At 51.2% G+C, this 17,330-nt stretch overlaps 1 protein-coding gene across 2 annotated transcripts in view; it reads right to left on the bottom strand.

Annotated features, from left to right (window-relative positions):
* The window catches only part of Rnf213 (ring finger protein 213), a 93,381-nt gene that overhangs the window by 15,496 nt on the left and 60,555 nt on the right, over window positions 1–17,330 (bottom strand). For both annotated transcript variants that reach the window (XM_010618582.3, XM_010618584.3), the window contains 17 exons: window positions 16,378–16,517; window positions 15,136–15,290; window positions 13,724–13,936; window positions 13,071–13,252; window positions 12,411–12,531; window positions 11,132–11,232; window positions 10,844–11,026; window positions 9,932–10,101; window positions 9,741–9,840; window positions 7,556–7,667; window positions 6,651–6,864; window positions 6,346–6,536; window positions 5,425–5,547; window positions 4,399–4,509; window positions 3,745–3,984; window positions 3,148–3,229; window positions 432–466 (listed from right to left, as the gene is read on the bottom strand). In XM_010618582.3, the coding sequence (XP_010616884.1) occupies window positions 432–466; window positions 3,148–3,229; window positions 3,745–3,984; window positions 4,399–4,509; window positions 5,425–5,547; window positions 6,346–6,536; window positions 6,651–6,864; window positions 7,556–7,667; window positions 9,741–9,840; window positions 9,932–10,101; window positions 10,844–11,026; window positions 11,132–11,232; window positions 12,411–12,531; window positions 13,071–13,252; window positions 13,724–13,936; window positions 15,136–15,290; window positions 16,378–16,517 (2,473 nt within the window). The remainder of the gene's footprint in view (window positions 1–431; window positions 467–3,147; window positions 3,230–3,744; window positions 3,985–4,398; window positions 4,510–5,424; window positions 5,548–6,345; window positions 6,537–6,650; window positions 6,865–7,555; window positions 7,668–9,740; window positions 9,841–9,931; window positions 10,102–10,843; window positions 11,027–11,131; window positions 11,233–12,410; window positions 12,532–13,070; window positions 13,253–13,723; window positions 13,937–15,135; window positions 15,291–16,377; window positions 16,518–17,330) is intronic.

The raw sequence follows: 17,330 nt of genomic DNA, 5'->3' as shown, positions 1-17,330 counted from the left end.
TATTGAGCCCCCCCCCCCCGGGTCTCTGCATTAGCCCACTGCTCAGCAAGGGCAGATGCGCCATACAGAGGCCCCAGGGGTGAGAAACAGTTTTCCCCCACAGCTCCCCCTCTACAAGTCTCTCTCCTGACCTCTAGTACCAGGCCACATCACCTGCCGGCTAGTGTACAGCTGACGGGAGGCCCTTCTATGCTACTGACCCCAGTGCTGGTCCTGGAGTGCTGCCGGACACCCTACCATGCACAGCGCGGTCATGCAGCGAAGAACCATGTGCCCGGAACCCAGGGCTGAAACCTCGAGCCCCACGGCTATGGGGCGGCAGCGCTGACACGGCCCCCAGGAGGCGGAGACACTCATCTCCACGCCCCTCCTGCCTCAGACCCACAGGGACGCACGTTTTCTCCACCCACCCACCCAACACCGAGACTCACCTCTCCCACGGTGCACGGGTGACCATTGGGACAAGCTGTTGAGAAGACGAGGGACACACGTTGGCTGGGAGCCCCGACATGGAGAGGGAAAGCTAATGCTCTGCTCTCCTGTCTTGACCCAAACACGATACACAGGAGGTGTTCTGAGCACCTCATCAGAAACCTCAAATTATGCTGCCAGGGAAGTTACTTGCCATTCACCCAGGAGCTCAGCAAGTGTGAGAGAAGTCTTAATCTAACTTCACAAATTGCAGACTCATGACGGGATAATTTCGTGCTAGGGTAGACAATATTGTGTATCTGTCTACCACGGTCCCCTTTTCATTTTTTGAGACGGGGTCTTGCTAAGTTCGAGCCTGGGCTCAAATTTGCGATCCTCCTGCCTCAGCCTCCTGAAGTACCTAAAGTTACAGGTATATACCACCATGTCTGACTATATGTTTCCATTCTCTTGGCTTTTTTTTTTTTTTAAGATTTATTGTTCGTTTTTATTTAAACTAGTCTCTTCTCTAGCAAAAAAATTCCTGAAATAACTCTCTTAAGTGTTAATTATCTTTTAACACAGAGTTAAATAAGAGCTATTCTAAATGTTGACCCAGGCCTAGTAAAATAATTTCTTATACCATCAGTTATAACACATAATCTACAGCAACTGAACTGCCTACGTTAAAAAACAAATGCTTTGACAGGATTACAATGTGAATAAGGTTGTACAAGTCTCCACATTTCACATACACAGTCCATAAACAAGTGTGAAGTTCAGTCTATCAGTTACCACTCTTAAACTGCCAGACTTCACGGGGAAAAAAAGCAAGCAGCTTCTGAGAGTTACTTCTGATTTTCGCATTCTTAGTTCTCCCACTCTTTTTCTGTCTCTCTTTCTCCTTCTGCATCTCCTTCTTCTTAACAAGAATAGCTTTTTTTCCAATAGATGCACTTTAGATTGTCCTACATCTTTGCAAGCAAAATTAAGTCTCTGTTTAGATTCACTGACATTCTTCAAACCTGGATTTGAACTTTGCTGTTTTAATGTTTCTTTATTAACACAGCGTGTGACTCTGAGCTTTCTTCCCATGAGCTCAGAATTACTTAATTTCAGAGCAAGATGAACAGCATCTGTGTTCTCCAAGAGCACATAGCCAAACTTCCGCCAACTCCTGTAACTGGGTCCCTCACAATCCTCACTGCCACGATACTGCCGCAGCCCGGAAAGTGTTCTTTGTTCCACTGTAGTTCCTTCAACTTTGTAAGGGAGATTCCCAAGGAACACTGATCTCTTGTCTCTAGATGAGGTCTCAGGTGCAAGATCAACCCGAATACGAAATCCACCTGCAATCTGGGCCCCGTTTCTTTTCAGTGCTTTTCTGGCAGCGCTCTCATCCTTAAACACAACATAAGCATCAATGTTTTCCTGATCAGGATGACTTTTATGTTTGATTGCTGCCAACTCTTTGGCTACAGTCCCCTCTGCTGGAATAGCAATCTTCCTGATTCAGCCTCCCCAGTGCTGGGATTATAGGCATGGGCCAGCACGCCCGGCAAGCAGCCCAGAGAACAAAATCATACAGATTCTATTTGCCATGCTCTTTAGAAAGTGACTTCAGCTCCTTGTTACATGCGACAGGCAAATTCCCCAAACGCGGTCCTCTCTACTCTCTTCTTCTTGGTTGACTGGGGTTTTCTTTCTTTGACTTGCATCAAAGCCGTGATCTATACCATCAAGTACTTTTCTATCTGCTACTTTAACACCGGAGAGAGAATTTTCCCCTTTCCGCCCGATTTTGGAGCATTTCTTCTTCTAAATCAGCACTTGCTAAAGCACTTTCCCTGCCTGCCAACTTCCTGTCTGCATCAGAAAGTTCCTTCTGCACTGTTTTGTGCGCTCTTGCCAAATGGCCTGTGGTTCAGAGATGCACTTTCTTCCTTGTCATCACATTTCCTTTCTCTAGAAGTTTCCTCTGCTCTGCAGTTCTCTTTTTCTTCTGCTTGTCCTCCCCTTCCAAAGCCATTCCTCCCCAGCCTTCCACACCTGCCGGCCTTTCTTTTCCACAAGCAGGTTTTATCAGACCCTTTCCCCAAGGCACCAACAGGATTCACATGAAGTCACGGGTTCTGTAATTCCATCTTCCAGCTCCGTCCTTCCTTTCTCCCCACCTCCCTCTCCCTCATTCTCCTTTCCCTGTATGATACTGGGGCTGGAGCCCAGGGCCTCCTCACTGAGTGACATCCCCAGTCCTTTTTGATTTTGAGACAGGTCTCAATAAGTTGCCCAGGCTGAAATCAAACTCAGTATCCTCCTGCATCAGCCTCACAGAGCACTGGGATTACAGGGCTGCGCCACCCCGCCCGGCTCGTTTTAGACTTCGGAAGAGCTGCCTTTGGGTCAAACCTGTTGCACCGTAACTGGCCTTTGAGTGAGCCTTGGGGTTGCTCCCAGCCCCCCTTCCCAGCCTGCACACTCCAGAGAGCAGAAGGTGGCCCCGGGCAACCTTTCCCGTGACGGAGAAGTGGACAGATTTGAACTGTCTACCCAGCGGCGTGCAGGGGTCTTTCAAGCCACGCGTACTCTGCAGGCTGCCAGAGGCAGGCAGGGAAAAGTAACCGTGAACTTTCAGGCAGAACTGTGGGGAGCCCAGGTGCAATTTACGTTTGAGTGTGGCTGCAGGCTGCTCCTCGGGGCTCCAAGGACAGCGCTCCCCTCAGAACCCGTACTTACTGTACCACTGGACACGCTCCAGGCCCCCCCAGTGCCTCGCCTGGGCCAGCAGGTCTTCAGGCATGGTCGGGAGATAAGCATACTGCAAAACCAAAGGCAGAGACCAGGTGAGTGGGCATCCTGCCCGACTGCTGGAGGCCTGTGGACAGGAAGTGACCTCTCGGTTTAAAACCGTTTTGTATCCGTGTGTTTGTTCGTGGGGGGAGCGGGTACGTTCCATCCAGATCGCCTCTCAGCCACCTCCCCCGCTCCACCCTTCCTCCGCTCTCTTCTCTCTCCCCAGGTCCTCTTCCCATCCTCAGAGCACCCACCTCTGTCTCCTAGCATCCCTCTTATTTGGCTCTTTAAATAACTTATACTTTGGGTTTCTCCCGTGAGAGAAGCCATGGGACATTCGATGTGTGTCTGACTCCGCTGGGCATTATGGTCTCAAGGTGCGGTGACAGCGCAGAGCAGGGACGTCTGCACCACCACAGGTGGAGAGAAAGAACCCACAGGCAAACGATTCTACAGTCCCCACGATGCAAGCTCGGCCTCCACGGTGACAGAACACTGGGTTTTCCCATGAAAGCCGAAGCAGTCGCAGCCGGCTCTTACCTGCATGTTGGCCGGGGAGAAGGCCAAACCCCTGAGGGGCGCCAGGACTCCGTTTTGTCCACACAGAAGGACGGCTGCAGCATGAATGGCCATTTCTGCCACTGTCCCTTCCAGCCCGTTGGCGCCAGGCCCTGAGCTCAGCAGCGGCAGGCTGTTGCTCACCAGGGCTGTGGCAAAGCGTTGGATCTCAGGAGACAGGAGTTTGCTTTCCTCGATGAATTTGTTCATAGCTTCACATTGCTGGCGGGAAACAAGTTTTTTTACGTTAGATTATTTCACAGAGGATTGGGAATTGGAGGCTTGCGCTCTATGAGTCACACATTTCGATACGAATATGTAATAATTACCAAGATAAATATGGTTAAATTATCACCAATTGAGGGGAAAATTTTCAGAGAAGGATTTTTCATATAGAAAAACGGCAACCATGTACCTTAGCCCAAATTTTCATATGTTGTTTTGGTAAATATTATCTCATTTTGGTTGATGATAGTTCCGTAAGCTTTGGGATAAATGCAAAGCGGTGCTTCCACATAACAAGGTTAAACACCTCTGTCCTAGGTAAGAAACTATGAGCATAATTTGTGCTTGTGACTTTCACTTCTTTCGGGAAGTCTCTTCGTGTGAGGCTCCTCACACCAGCCCGTCACTCACCTTGGGCGCAGGGTGCAGGTCTGCGCTGCGGGAGCAGAACAGAGTGGTCACCTCTCTGTACAGTGCCAGCAGTAAGTAGGCTGCTTGCTGGGGCCTGGGGCTCCTGCAGGCCTGCAAAGGTGAGAAATCAACAGTGACAGGGCTCAGCTGGGTGTGGGGACGCCTGCCTGGAGTCCCAACATTCTGGGAGGCTGTGACAGCAGATCACACGTGTGAACCAAGCCAGGACAACTTAGTGAAACCCTCTTGCAAAAGGGCTGGAAATAACAGCTCTCTGGGAAGGCCCTGGGTTCAACAGCCAGCACCAAAAAAATAAAAAAAGTTACAAGGCGCTGTGCAAGGGCAAGGACCCAGTGTGATTTGCATGTGGACATGGAATCAGCCCACAAACTACCCAGGCAGAGGGCGCCTCTCCCAGGCCCCAGACCCCAGAGCATGCGCCTTGGGGATCTTCTTCGCCTGGGCAACAACTCTGGGGCTGCAAGGTTCTCCAGATACGCTCAGATCAAACTCAGCACAGGCTGACCGGACTGGTGATGACAGAGGAACAGAAGCCAGCTGTTTCTCTTTCTGGCTGCTTCTCTGGTCTTGGAAACATCCCCTGAGCAGAAACGGGCCTTTCTATTTCCTCCTTCCCAGCAATGCCAGGGTGAACAGGGACTCAAAGAGGAAGCAAGACCATAATATAATAACAATGGAAAGGTAAGACTTCTACAAACCCTGCATCTTTATCAAAATAAACAGACACGTAAGTGCAGCTATGAATTGGGATTGTACACAGGGAAGTACTCAGTGAGTATCTTTTACAGCAGAGGATCTTAGAGGAAATGAATTTTCAGGAGGACCTCAAAGGAAGGAACCATTCAGCCATCAGGCAACACAACTGCCCCTGCTCCCTGTTCCAGCTACTAGTTCCCTTGCTCTGTTCATGGCTCCTGTGCGTCACCCCGCACCACTGGGCATAATGGAGGCAAGAGGTAGACCCCAAGGGAGCCAGCACCCTGGTGAGGGCCCCGCCCAGCCTACCATCAGAGCAGTCCCAATGCCCACGGTCTTGCACTGGAGCATGGCGTGGCCCACAGCATCACGAACGGCCTTGTATTCGTCACCGTACACTAGGTACCCATCCATCTGGCTTAGACGGTCCTTCTGCAACCCAGGAGGACAGGGGTTAGTCTCAGTGGGGACGAGGCAAGGATACTTTTTAAAGAACTGTCACTATAGATAAAGATGCCCGGTTGTCATCAGAGGCCTGGAGGTGGCTGAGCTGGGAGGCCTGGGTGCCGCGTGCACGGCAGGCCAGGGCTTTCTGGGGAAGAGCAGACTCCTCAGTGGAGGAAGAGCCCAGGAGGGGTCATGCTAACCTTCTAGCTGGTGGCTTTATCCGCTCACAGCACCATACCAAGCTCAGATGACCAAAATGTGTCACTTCTGAGCCATAGTTGCTCATATAAAAATGCCAGGACTTTCAGTGCCATTTTGTAACTGCAGGGCAGTAAGACCACGCTAAATTCCGAGCAAAGCTTGAGAGGCCCTGAAGCCAAAGTTGGCACATTTGTGTGTCCTTGCTTCTCAGCCATCCCACCTCTGCCTGGCAGAGGTTAGTTACGGCGACACCCTGCAAGCCGAGTCACTCTCAGTTTGCTCAAGGCAAAGGCCACCAGAGATTCTTCTGCTGTGTGTCTGACTGAAGAGGATGTCTACACAGACTCGGCAGGTAAGCCACACATACTCATCTGTGCACATGGGTGCCTGCCCCTTCTGCCATATGGCAAGGGATCTAACCCTGTGCTAAAACACAAGACAAAGATCAGACAGGCACATGCCCGTCTCCATTCTGTGACGGGGTAGCGGCACGCAGTGGTGGCAGCCCCTGCTCCAGCTTGGAGCGGGATTTCCTGCAGGGTACCCCACAGCCCAGGTGTCCTCCTGGGACCCGCACTGTACCTGCTCTGTGACGACTCCCTTGGGGAACGCCCAGTGGTAGGGGTGGCTCCGTCTGCAGAGCCCCTGCACAAAATCCATCCCTTGCTGGCTGGACAGTCTCCTCACCAGGTACACACGGTACCAGTCATTCCCGCCGAGGTCACAGAACTGCTTCACCTGCCGTAGGTAGCACTGCCGCTCCTCGGCCAGCTCTGAAAGGGCAGGGCAGGGCGATGTGGGAGTGAACGGTGCGGTCACACCCAGGGAGGAGGCGCGGGGGAAGCGAGGGTCCCGTACCCCCCAGCTAAGCGCGAGAGAAGACGTGCCTGAGCCCTCTGGGAGCTCCGCGAGGATGTCAGAAGCCCTGTCGAGACACAGGCGGATCCTGGCCAACTCCTGCAGGGACTCGACAGAGGCCATAGCGGTGGTTTCCCGGCCAGGCCGTGTAGGGGAGCAAGACTGGAGGAAATGGGCTTCCTCTCTCAGGTAGCTCAGCTCGTTGTTCCTGAAGCAAGAACTGGTCTTCTCGTATATCGAATCCTAGAGAGCAGAAGACAAGCGAGAAAAGGACGTAATTCTTTCTAGTAGGCAAGTCCCCCCACTTTTTTAGTATCACACAGTGGGCTTTACAGAGGTAAAGCAAACAAAGAATATCATTGTGGATCTGAACGTAAAATTTTCTAATCATGGAAAACTAATATCCCTTTCTATTTTAGGGGGAAGAAAGAGAAGGAAAAATTTCACATTATTGAGTTTGTTTCCTGTAAACATTTCGGAAATAAAAAAATGACAACAGTAAGAAGTATTGTTTATCTTAGCCCCTGGCGATAACCCTTGCTGACCTCGGTGGTGCCTTCTCCTCGGCTGTGTGCTCTTTGTGTGTCCATGCACGTGGATGTTCGCACATCCATGTATCCCACAACAACCACAACAGCTTCCGAGAAAGGCACAGCTAGGGCACTGTTGTGCAGGCACCAGAGCACACTTAAACAAGACAAGACAGCTTCAGCGTCACTAGGTGCTACTGCCTGTCAGAAGGGGGAGACCGCGATGTCACTAAGGGTCATGACAAAAAATAGAGTCGCTCAGAGCTAAGAACACCCTCCCCGCAAAAAAAACAACGAAGCACCTGCTCACTGTACTAAAACACACTCTCAGTTTTCCTGAAACACTCACTTTTTCATTGCATGAACTTAGGTAAAGGGACTTGGGAAAGGGACAGCCAGCTCACCTCCAGGCAGTTGATGAAGAGCATGTGTAGTTCAGTTTTGTCTTCAAAGATGAATACTTTGCTCTCTAGCAGGGACAGGTAGTCCTGAATGTAATTCTTCACTTCCTGGAAGCTGTGGACAGAGAAACATTATTCCTGGTTACATGGGATCCGGAGATTTATTTTATAAAAGCAAGTACCTACCTGTCAATCTGTAATCTATCCAGCTATTTCTCTGGGTAAGTGTAAGTGCGTACCACATGCTTTGATTCATATGTAAATGTTCCCCGAAGCCTCCGGTGCTTCTAGGTGGGGTTTTTGGGAGTGACTGGAACGTGTGTGTGACACTGAATCCTGGGCACTGGGTTGGCCCACTGATTGGTTTAACATACTTCTGGGTCTGGATGGTGGATTTGCTGAAGAGGAAAGACCTACTCTGGGTGTGGGTGGCACCGACCAATAGGCTTGCAGCACAGATGGGATGCTGCCATCGAGCCATGAGCTCTTTTTCTCTGCCATGCCCTCCTCCCTTGGAGCTAGCTGACTATGGACTGAAACCTCTAAAAACTGTGAAGTAAAATAAGCTTCCACTTCTTTAACTCGTAGGTGTCCAGTATTTTGTCCCAGGAACAAGAAAGTACAATTACATCAAATGGTTTTATAAAAAATGTTAGCACAACTGCTGGAGGAGTAGGAAATTCCATATGTGAGATAGGCTGTTCTCAAATTCTCAAGTGTTGTAGTCTCAAGATCCTTTTTTTTTTTTTTTTGGTACTGGGGACTGAACTTGGGTCCTCAAGCTTGTGAGGCAGGCAGTGGTATCACTGAGCTACATCCCTGGCCCTTCAAGATCTTTTGCTGATAACCACAAAGAGCTTTTGTTTACATGGGTTATACCTATGAATACTAAAGGTATTAGAAATTAAAACTAAAAACTTTCAAAAATATCTAATGATTCATTTACGACAACAAGAATAGATCCGTTACACATTCAAATACATAACATTTTCAGAAGTTTGTTTTGCAAATCCCTTTAACCTGCCTGGCTTAACAAAAGTCATCCGATTTCCCATGCCTGCTGCCAATCGGTTCTGCAACACTGAACTATACGAAGGAATGGCGGCCTCACACGTGATACAGCTAACATGTACTTAACGCGATGTAGTTTGGTAGTCAGAAAAGGAGAAATACATTAATAGACTTGGCAGCTAATTGTGGATACTCTTCTGTGACACTGTACCAAGACGTAATAAACAACTTTCTAAAGGTTGGTTGTGGAAACTGACACTGTTACCAGAACAGTCTTCACAGTGAATTGTATTAAAATCAGACGGTTAACCTTGCAGTTTAAATGGACTTTCCTTCACTATGCTAGAGATTGAACCCAGGGCCTCACCACAAGCCAGACAAACCCCCTACCCCTGAGCTATATCCTCACCCCCTCAATCTTTCTTTCGTGACACAAGGCAGTGATCATTTGAAACATCTTGGTTGGCCAAGATGGGCCAACCTTGCAATGTCCATACATTTTTATTCTACGACATTGGCGACAAAAATACTTCATCCACATGGGCACATATCACTAAACCACCTCAGAAAGTCTAAGTGATAGAAAGCCACCTGGCTCAGGGTAGCGCTTTCCAATTCTTTAATTTTCACACAAAAGCTTGAATTGTGTCACCAGCAACAAAAGCAGCAGGGCTCTCGGTGAGAGGCTCGAGGGCTGCACCCGCTCAGCACAGGCTGCCCGGCCTCACCTTGGGCGACTTTGGGAGACACACGCTGTCCCTTGCTACGAAGCGGGTGTGCTCTGTGGGAATCCCGTTTCCACGAACAGTGACAAGTGGAATCAAGGGGAGCTTTAGTAAGTGAAACCGTGATGTTAGAGGACTCCAGGTGCGGAGGGGGACTGTGACAGCTGCTACCCTAAGGCCCACGCTCAGGGGCCTGAGCTTCTGCAATGCTACTGTGAGTACCAACGTGTTGAAAAGACAAATACATACTTACTGTTTTAGGGTTGTTTTGAAAATGGGGCTGAGCTCAGCAGCACAGGCCCGACTCCCTCGCACCAGTGAGTGTGCCCTGACCTGCAGCCTGGCTCCACCCCCGAGAGGGACACTGGTGGCTTGGACAAAGGCCTGACGGGACAAAGCGAAGCTGAGGCTTGGAAACAGCCTCCAGGTGTACTGCGCCTGCCTGTAGCTACCTGTACTTCAACAGCAGCTTCAGCACCACGGAGCGGATGACGGGAGTCTTATCCACAACGTCGTTAAACGGGGAAAGAGACTTTGTGTGTTCACGGTGTCCTGCAGCCAGGAAGAGAGAGCCACTGCTCAGTCACAGCACGAAGCTGAGACGAAGAAATGAGCTCTGGGTTGCAGGAAGAAAGCCACTCACCCCGTGGGCCGACTCTCAGGAGCTCCTTCTGTACGAAGAGCAAAGCCAGCAGGCTGTCGATCACTCTCTTCTCAGGGGGAGCATTGTCCTTGAAGCACATGGTGGAGACCAGGTCCACAAAGAAGCTGTTGCACATGCGCCGGAAGTGGGCATGCTTTTCCACGGCCTGCCTGGGGATGGAGGAGAGGCTCGGTCAGGGACCCTGCATCTCTCTGTGCGGAGTGTTCAGAGACGGGACAATGTTTCAGTTTTAAATAAACAGATGCAGGTAGCTCTATGCATGAGTGGGAGCTGGGTGTCAAAATAACAACAGACAGTATCTGCCTCATCTCTCCCTAGGAACGCCTGGTGCACTCGGGCCAGCCAGTGGTAGCCCTGTATGTCCAAAGTGCATCAAAAGACCCCTCTGTTGGGAGGGAAGGGAAGGAAAAGTAATCAGAGAGGCAGTAGGGCCCTGGGCTGAGACACCACAGATCTTCAGCTCCGGCTTTGCCTTCTGCGAAGCCAGGTGACAACCGGTCACCCTGAAGCCAGAGAACATGCATGGCCCTACCCAGCAGAAGGTCATGCACTGGGGATCTGTGTAAGGATCAGGGGCAGAGCACGTGCCCAGCACAGGCGAGGCGTGGGGTCCAGCCCCAGTATCGGGGAAGGACAGACCAGCTGCATGTAAATCCTGTGGGTCTCTTTCATTTGGGACTTTCTGGCCACATGATTTTGCTCTCTCTGTGTTGGTACGGGTGCACACTTGGCAGAGTGATGAATTCAGAGGCCCTGGCAGCTAGGAAAGTACATGGGTGCCAGTGGCTCTTACAGTGCCAAACAACGGTTAGCAGAGGTCATGTTCCTGAGTGTTATATTTGAGAGAGAGAGAGAGAGAGGAAAAGAGGAAGCTTTAAGAGAGAGCTTTACCTGTATTCCTGGGAAATGGTCAGAGAGAAGTTGTCTGGCAGGTTGGTTAGGCAGTAGGGGCATAACTCCTCCCCAGAGGCCAGCCAGGTTTTGATGCAGGCCAGGCAGTACACGTGGTCACAGGGCAGGCACACGGGGTCCTGCGTATCTCCCAGGCAGATGGGGCACGGCTGAACACCAAACCTGAACAGGCAAAACAATCAGTCCAGAGGCAGAGAAGCTGGCCAGGAGTGACGCCCCCACAGGCATCGGGCTCTCTCCTCCACAGGTCTGGGCCACGGGTCTCACCTGGCAAAGGTATTGCTGGCATGGTCTTTGCATTCACAAAGAGTGGTCATTACAGCTGTAAAAGGCTTGTGCATCTTGATGTCCGAGTTCTCCAGAAGACGCTGGGGACAAAGGTGGTGATGAGGAACTGTGAGCAGCCAGGAGAGGAGCATGTCCCAGCCTCAAGGGGACAGTCTACAAACCCCATGCTTGGCAGGCTGGAGATGCCCTGGGTTTGGGAGGCTATCTTGAACTTGCAACTTTCCTGCCTCAGCCTCCCAAGTGCTGAGATTACAGGTGTGTGCCACAATGCCCAGCTAATTTTCCACACTTTACAAAAATGCCACTGTGACTTCTGATTTTTTTCTTTGCTTTTCCTCTTTTCTTTTCCCACCTTCATTATGAGATACTTCAAATCTAATAATGTAACTTTAATATAATACTATAACCACCTGTGTGTATACAACTAACCTTTAAGAAATTTCAGCAATTTTGAAAGAAAGAAAGACAGACAGAAAAAAGAAGTTTCTCCAGGATATATCTAGAAATTGGAAACACTGGTTCTTAGGAAGTACACATCTTCAACAACACATGAAACTAAATTTAATGATTTTGTTTCTGGAGGTCTGTGCTTAGGCAAGATGCTTGCATAAATGTCTCATGTTAAGTATTCCATTGGGCATTACAGGATTAAGTAAAAATAGTTCCCTATTCCTAGTTTGCAAAGAATGTTTTTTCCAAATCATTCATTTTATCAATGTTTTATCTCTACATTTTGAAATAATTGTTTGGAATTTATGTTTTAAATTATATGTGCCTGTTAACATTTATAGGCTTAAACAGTTTAAGCCTTTGTTGAAGTCCCAGGATAAATCATATTTAGAAATGATGTGTATAGGGCTCGGGATGTAGCTCAGTACAAAGTCCTGAGTTTAGTCTCTGGTATGGGGTGGGAGATTAAAAAAAAGAGAGAGAGAAAAGAAAAAAAATGACACGTGATTTTAATACCTGAATAAATTTCATTTGTTAATCATCAACCCAATTCAAAGAATGGACAGAATATTTAGATATTGCTCCAAAGATGAGATATAAAAAGCATATAAAAAAAGCCTATGAAAAGATGCTCCGTGTTATGGCTTATATCTAGAGGCCCCAAAAAGTTTCACACACTCATAGGTGGAGTTTTCGGTGCTGGCCAGAGGACAGAGTGAGGCCAGTTACCTGTCAGGGCGCCTCAGCGACTCTTCATCCTGGCAGACACAGACCCACGTGCGAGGCCGAGGCCAGCCCCAGCGCTCACCTTGTTCAGCAAGAAGACGTAGTTGGTCACCAGCCCGCTCAGCTCAGGTACCTGGCTCTCGGTCCCTAGGAGCACGTGCTCCACAAAGAGCGAAATGGAGAAGATGCGATCCCACTGGGCTCTGTCAGAAGAGGGGGATCACCTGCTCAGCTCTGGACAGGGAGCCCAGGACGGGGCGAGCAGAGGGGAGGAGGCAGCAGGTCCAGGCGGAGGATGAGGACAAGGCCGGAGGGAGGACCGTCTACCCTGACGGGTGCTGTGCCTTGGCTACCCAGCTCCAGCCAGGCTTGGTGTTCCAGGCTCCACACCACAGTGGCCCGCTCGCCACAGCCTGCACCTGCTGAGTCCCTCCCCGCCCTTCAGTCCAGCCTGATGGCCTCCCTACTCCACTCGCCCTCCTGTCCCTGCTGTCCTTTCTGGCTGTTCCCTGTTGTCCCAGCGGTCCGTACAGGGCATCACACTACAAGCCAGCTAACTCTCCGTGGGTCCTGGGACACAGCAGGCTCCGCTCTCGCGGTTTTCCTCCTGTGTCGTATGAGACGCTGGCCTTTTCCCGGGTTCAGCACAGGGGAGGCAGGGCCTGCAGGGAGAATCCTGCCCGAGGCAGGTGTGCTACCTGTGGGCACAGAGTGCAAGCATGAGGCGAGTCCCGGGTCTCACCTAATGTCCCTGACGAGAGCTCTGCTCATGTTCCCGCTGCCTTGCAGGTACCCGTCTGAGCAGATGAGCTCCAGCGGCGTGGACAGGTTCTTTACCAGCTGCAGCCAGGCCTGGGGACTGGGCTTCAGGGTGTCTTCTGTCAGCCTCTCCACACAGGCCATTGCTGCAAATACGTCCAGTGTCTGGGAAGAGAAGAGTCACGTGGGATGGCAGGGTCCTCACCCTGCCCGTTATTTAGCCGCTGCCTCCTCAGGTCACAGGCCCAGCAGTTAGCCCGGTGAGTTGTGTTCCAGGCTTGAAACCTACCCATCCACATCTTGGGGTAGGAAGCCTTCGTCAGATGTGTTTGTTTTGGTTTGGGTTTTGGTTTTTTGAGGCAGGGTCTCACTATGTAGTTGAGACTGCCCTGGAACTCTCTATGTAGCCCAGGCTGGTCTTGAACTCACAGTGATCCTCCTGCCTCAGCCTCCCGAGTGCTGGGATTACAGCCTTGCGCCACCACGCCCGGCTTCATCAGATGTGTTTAAGACACCTCTGAGCTCTGTGACCTACTAGCCCGGGAAGTCTCCCACCGGGACCCAGCCCCATGTGCCTTCTGCTCCCAGAATGGAGGCAAACCGACCAACACTCCTCAGCACAGCGAGGGCCCATACCATCTCGCAGCCAGCCAAGTCGTGCCTCGAGGCAGCCTCGATGAGGCTGTGCAGGACCGCAGGATAGATGGTCAAGATTCGGGAGAAGTTCTGCAGCCGCGGCCTGAAGTGCTGGTGGGCCAGGTGCACCCATGGCAAGGAGAGGCCTCCCTCAGGCAGTCCCAGCACCTCCTGCAGCTCCCTCAGGCAGGACCACAGGGCCATCTGCAGGAACTGGGGTCAACAGAGAGAGGCTCTCAGCTGCACTGTTAGGTTATAAAGATAAGTTTTGCCACGGAAAATCAGAACCTCAGAAAAGGAAATTAAAAATCCGGCTTTCCACTATCATTTTCCCGTTTCTTTTTGGTGGAGCCCCCTGGCCATTTTCAAAGCCGTGCCTTTCCTCACCATAACCCTCAAAGCAGCACCACTGTACTCCCGGCTTCCTTCGCTCAGTATTGCATTATGGACACCACTATCACAAAGCTGTTTTGGAGGGTGGTACAGGGGATTGAGCCCAGGCGTGCTTCACCACTGCACTACACCCCAACCCTTTTGAGAGAGGGGCTTGTGAGATGTCCAGGCAGGATCCCAACTTGGAATCTTCCCGCCTCAGCCTTCTCAGTACCTGGGATCATGGCATATACTACACCCAGCTTGAAAATATTGTTTTGCAAATGGCCACATTTGGCCCTGTCTCTATTTTGTTAGACTTTTAAGTTGCTCCTAACTCTTCATTACTAGAAACAAAGCTGAAATGAAGTTCCTGGGCATATCTGTTCTCCTCTCTGATAATCCTGGTTGGCTGGTGGGCCAGCTCTCTACCGGACCTGCCGCTCGGATTCCCGGGGGTCCTTGGGCCCTCCCCTCACAACACTGACAACTGTCCTTTTTAAAAATCCATTTTGCCAAATGGTAGAAGGGGGATCTGAGAACCGGCTGTGCTTTGCTGACTTTCTAGTGAAGTAAACACCTGCGAATGTTTTCTGGATGCTTGTATAATTATTCTGCCCATAGGTGGTTTGTAACTCTTACCCAGGTTATGTTTTTACTGATTGCTGAGAACACTTCCTTAACCTCTCGTCACACTGGTTGGAGCCTTTGTTCTCCCCAAACCTGTCCCTTTCCTTTTCTGTGTACTGAAGTGTGAAGGCTTTCAGCAGTCCAAGGTAACAGTCTTTCCAGTGAACCTCATTTATTATTCTTACCTTACAGGGTCAGTTAAAGATTTACCTTAATATTCTTCAAGAAAACTAAACATTTAGACTGAAGGACTCCTCAAAGCAACAGAAGGTTCTGTTCCAGCAGGGCCCGGCCCTGGTTCTTACTCTGCTCACCACCCACGACAGCGCCAGCGGGAGCTGAGGGTGCCAGCCTATGCTGCCTGTGGTCTACCTGGATAAGTCCCACGCGTGACGGGAGCCGGCATCTACCTCAAGCTCCTCTGCGGTGGACACTTTCATGGTCAGGAGCAGGAAGTCTTTCGAGTAGCTGTATAGGAGCTCCAGCTGCTGCCCTTCATGGAACTGGGTGAGGAACTGACCCAGAGGCGTTTGCTGGAAGATTTCCACTAACTTCTGTGGCAGTCCTGCAGGGAGGAGGCCAAAGAGCGTGTAAGAGAGACAGGTGAGTCTCTGGAAGAGCTCACTGCACCACACAGGAGTGCAGGTGCAGGAGCAGGAGCGGCCGCACTGAACCCCAGCTCAGGTGCAAGGCCGCGCCGGCCACCTGATCTAACTGCAAAGGGCAGAAATAGAAATGCACAGTGTCTAGACACCGGGGCAAAAGACAGAAAGGCGCGATCACTGTTACATTTAGGGTAGCAAGAGCCTCGCTAACCAGAGCAGGAGGAAGCATCCGAGATAGACCGAGTCTGCCACGTCAGAACGAGCTGCAGGAACCTGGGTTCCAGTGAATCCCTCTGGGGCTGGAGTGAGAGGTGCTCACAGCAGAGAGCTCTGCCTAAGGCGGATGAGAGGTGGCTGCCAGGTCGCATGCTGTGTCAGACAAGCAGGACCACGTAGGGTGTTGCCCTCAAAAGGGGAATGCCCGCCCTCCATGAGCCAGACTGGGTCACACTGGTTCAGAGTTGCAGGACGCTGACCCTGAGGGACAAGGTCATTTTTGAGCAAACTGACTGGTAGGTACTCTGAGTAAATGTTGAGAGGGTGATTTCATGTCCCAAAAATGCTATGCTGCCATTGGTCTTCCGAGATTGCTACGGCCAGAGCCCTTGGTGCGGCACAGCCAGGCAGGGCATGGGGCCGTCTGGCTTGAGCAACCCAGGAGGAGCGAAGGGCAGCATGGAGAAGGTGGACGCTGCACTCCAGCTGCACCGAGTTGCTGAGGAAGCTTAACAGGGTGGCACCTCGGTCCCCTAAGCGCCTCAGAATGGGGATGACCCACAGGGAGAGCAGGAACCGAGCTCTCCCCTGCCAGGTACACTCCAGCTCACCAGATCCCCGGCCAGTGAGTCACTAAGCGTCAGCCCACAGGTCCCCTTGCTGTGTGACTTGATGGCTTCTTGCTCCATTTTAAAATGAAGAAATGACATAAACTCAAGGCTCTCCCACCCGCCAAGCATTTAAACTAAGAACTCCGAAGTCACCCGGGGGGGCCAGCAGTCAGATGTCCGCACGCGAGGACTGGCGCAGCCGCCCCACAGAGGGCCTCACCTTCGGCATCCGTGATGTACTGAGCATGGACACACAGCTCTTCCAGGTAGTCCTTGATTCTCCAGCTAAAGGGGACGTCATTGGAGGCGCCCCCAGCCATGCAGTTCTCCACCAGGATGGAAGACATGTCACTCTTAGGTCTGCAACAGGGCCCAGGGACAAGGACATGTGCATGAGACGTCCGTTTAATACAGCGAGAAGCCACTCCCTTCCCTACATTTAGTTTGAAACAGCACCCTACGGCTCCGTCTGCTTCCATCGCCCTGAGAGAGGTGGGAAATAAAACGACAAAAGCTCAGGGGCTCACCGATGCCCTAGGCGAGACCACACACCCGCTGGATCTCCCAGCCAGACCTCTGGTCACCTTTACCACCACGTCCACTTTACTACAGGCTTGTAAATATGCACCGGATCACATAAATAATTAAGATCGGTGAGTTCTGGGATGAGCATGCATGCAAAGCACCTGTCGGTCCTCCTAGAGACTCAGCAGGAGGCACCTAAGGCACAGGTGTCTGGGCTCCGCGTTGTGAAAGCCTGAGTCATTGGCCCCTTTTCTTTCGTTGCTGTTGCTACCCTTGACCTGTGCGCAGGGCTTTTCTGTCGCCCAGCTCCTTTCTTGGTCTGTGTTTCATCTTTTTGGCATGGACTGGCCCTGAGCATAATTTCCCATGGCCTTCAATAAATACAGCTGGTTGCCACTTACTACCAGGTGTACGCCTGGCAACTCTTTCCTTGTCGTACACAAGAACCAGGATAACTATGGGGCCATTCAACCGTAACAGCTTGACACTTCGCACCACACGCAGCACTGAAGCCAGTTCCTTGGGTCCTCAGAGGCGAGGCACTGGGGCGAGGGAGAGGCTCAGGGTAAAGAGCACTTGCCTAGGGCGAACGAGGCCCTGAGTTCGAGCCCCAGCACCACACACACACACACAGAGAAAGACAAAGCA

This window comes from Fukomys damarensis, unplaced genomic scaffold (assembly GCF_012274545.1).
Source record: "Fukomys damarensis isolate Sample0158 unplaced genomic scaffold, DMR_v1.0_HiC HiC_scaffold_23, whole genome shotgun sequence".
NCBI classification, from domain to species: domain Eukaryota; kingdom Metazoa; phylum Chordata; class Mammalia; order Rodentia; family Bathyergidae; genus Fukomys; species Fukomys damarensis.
This window is presented reverse-complemented; position numbering and strand designations above follow the sequence as displayed.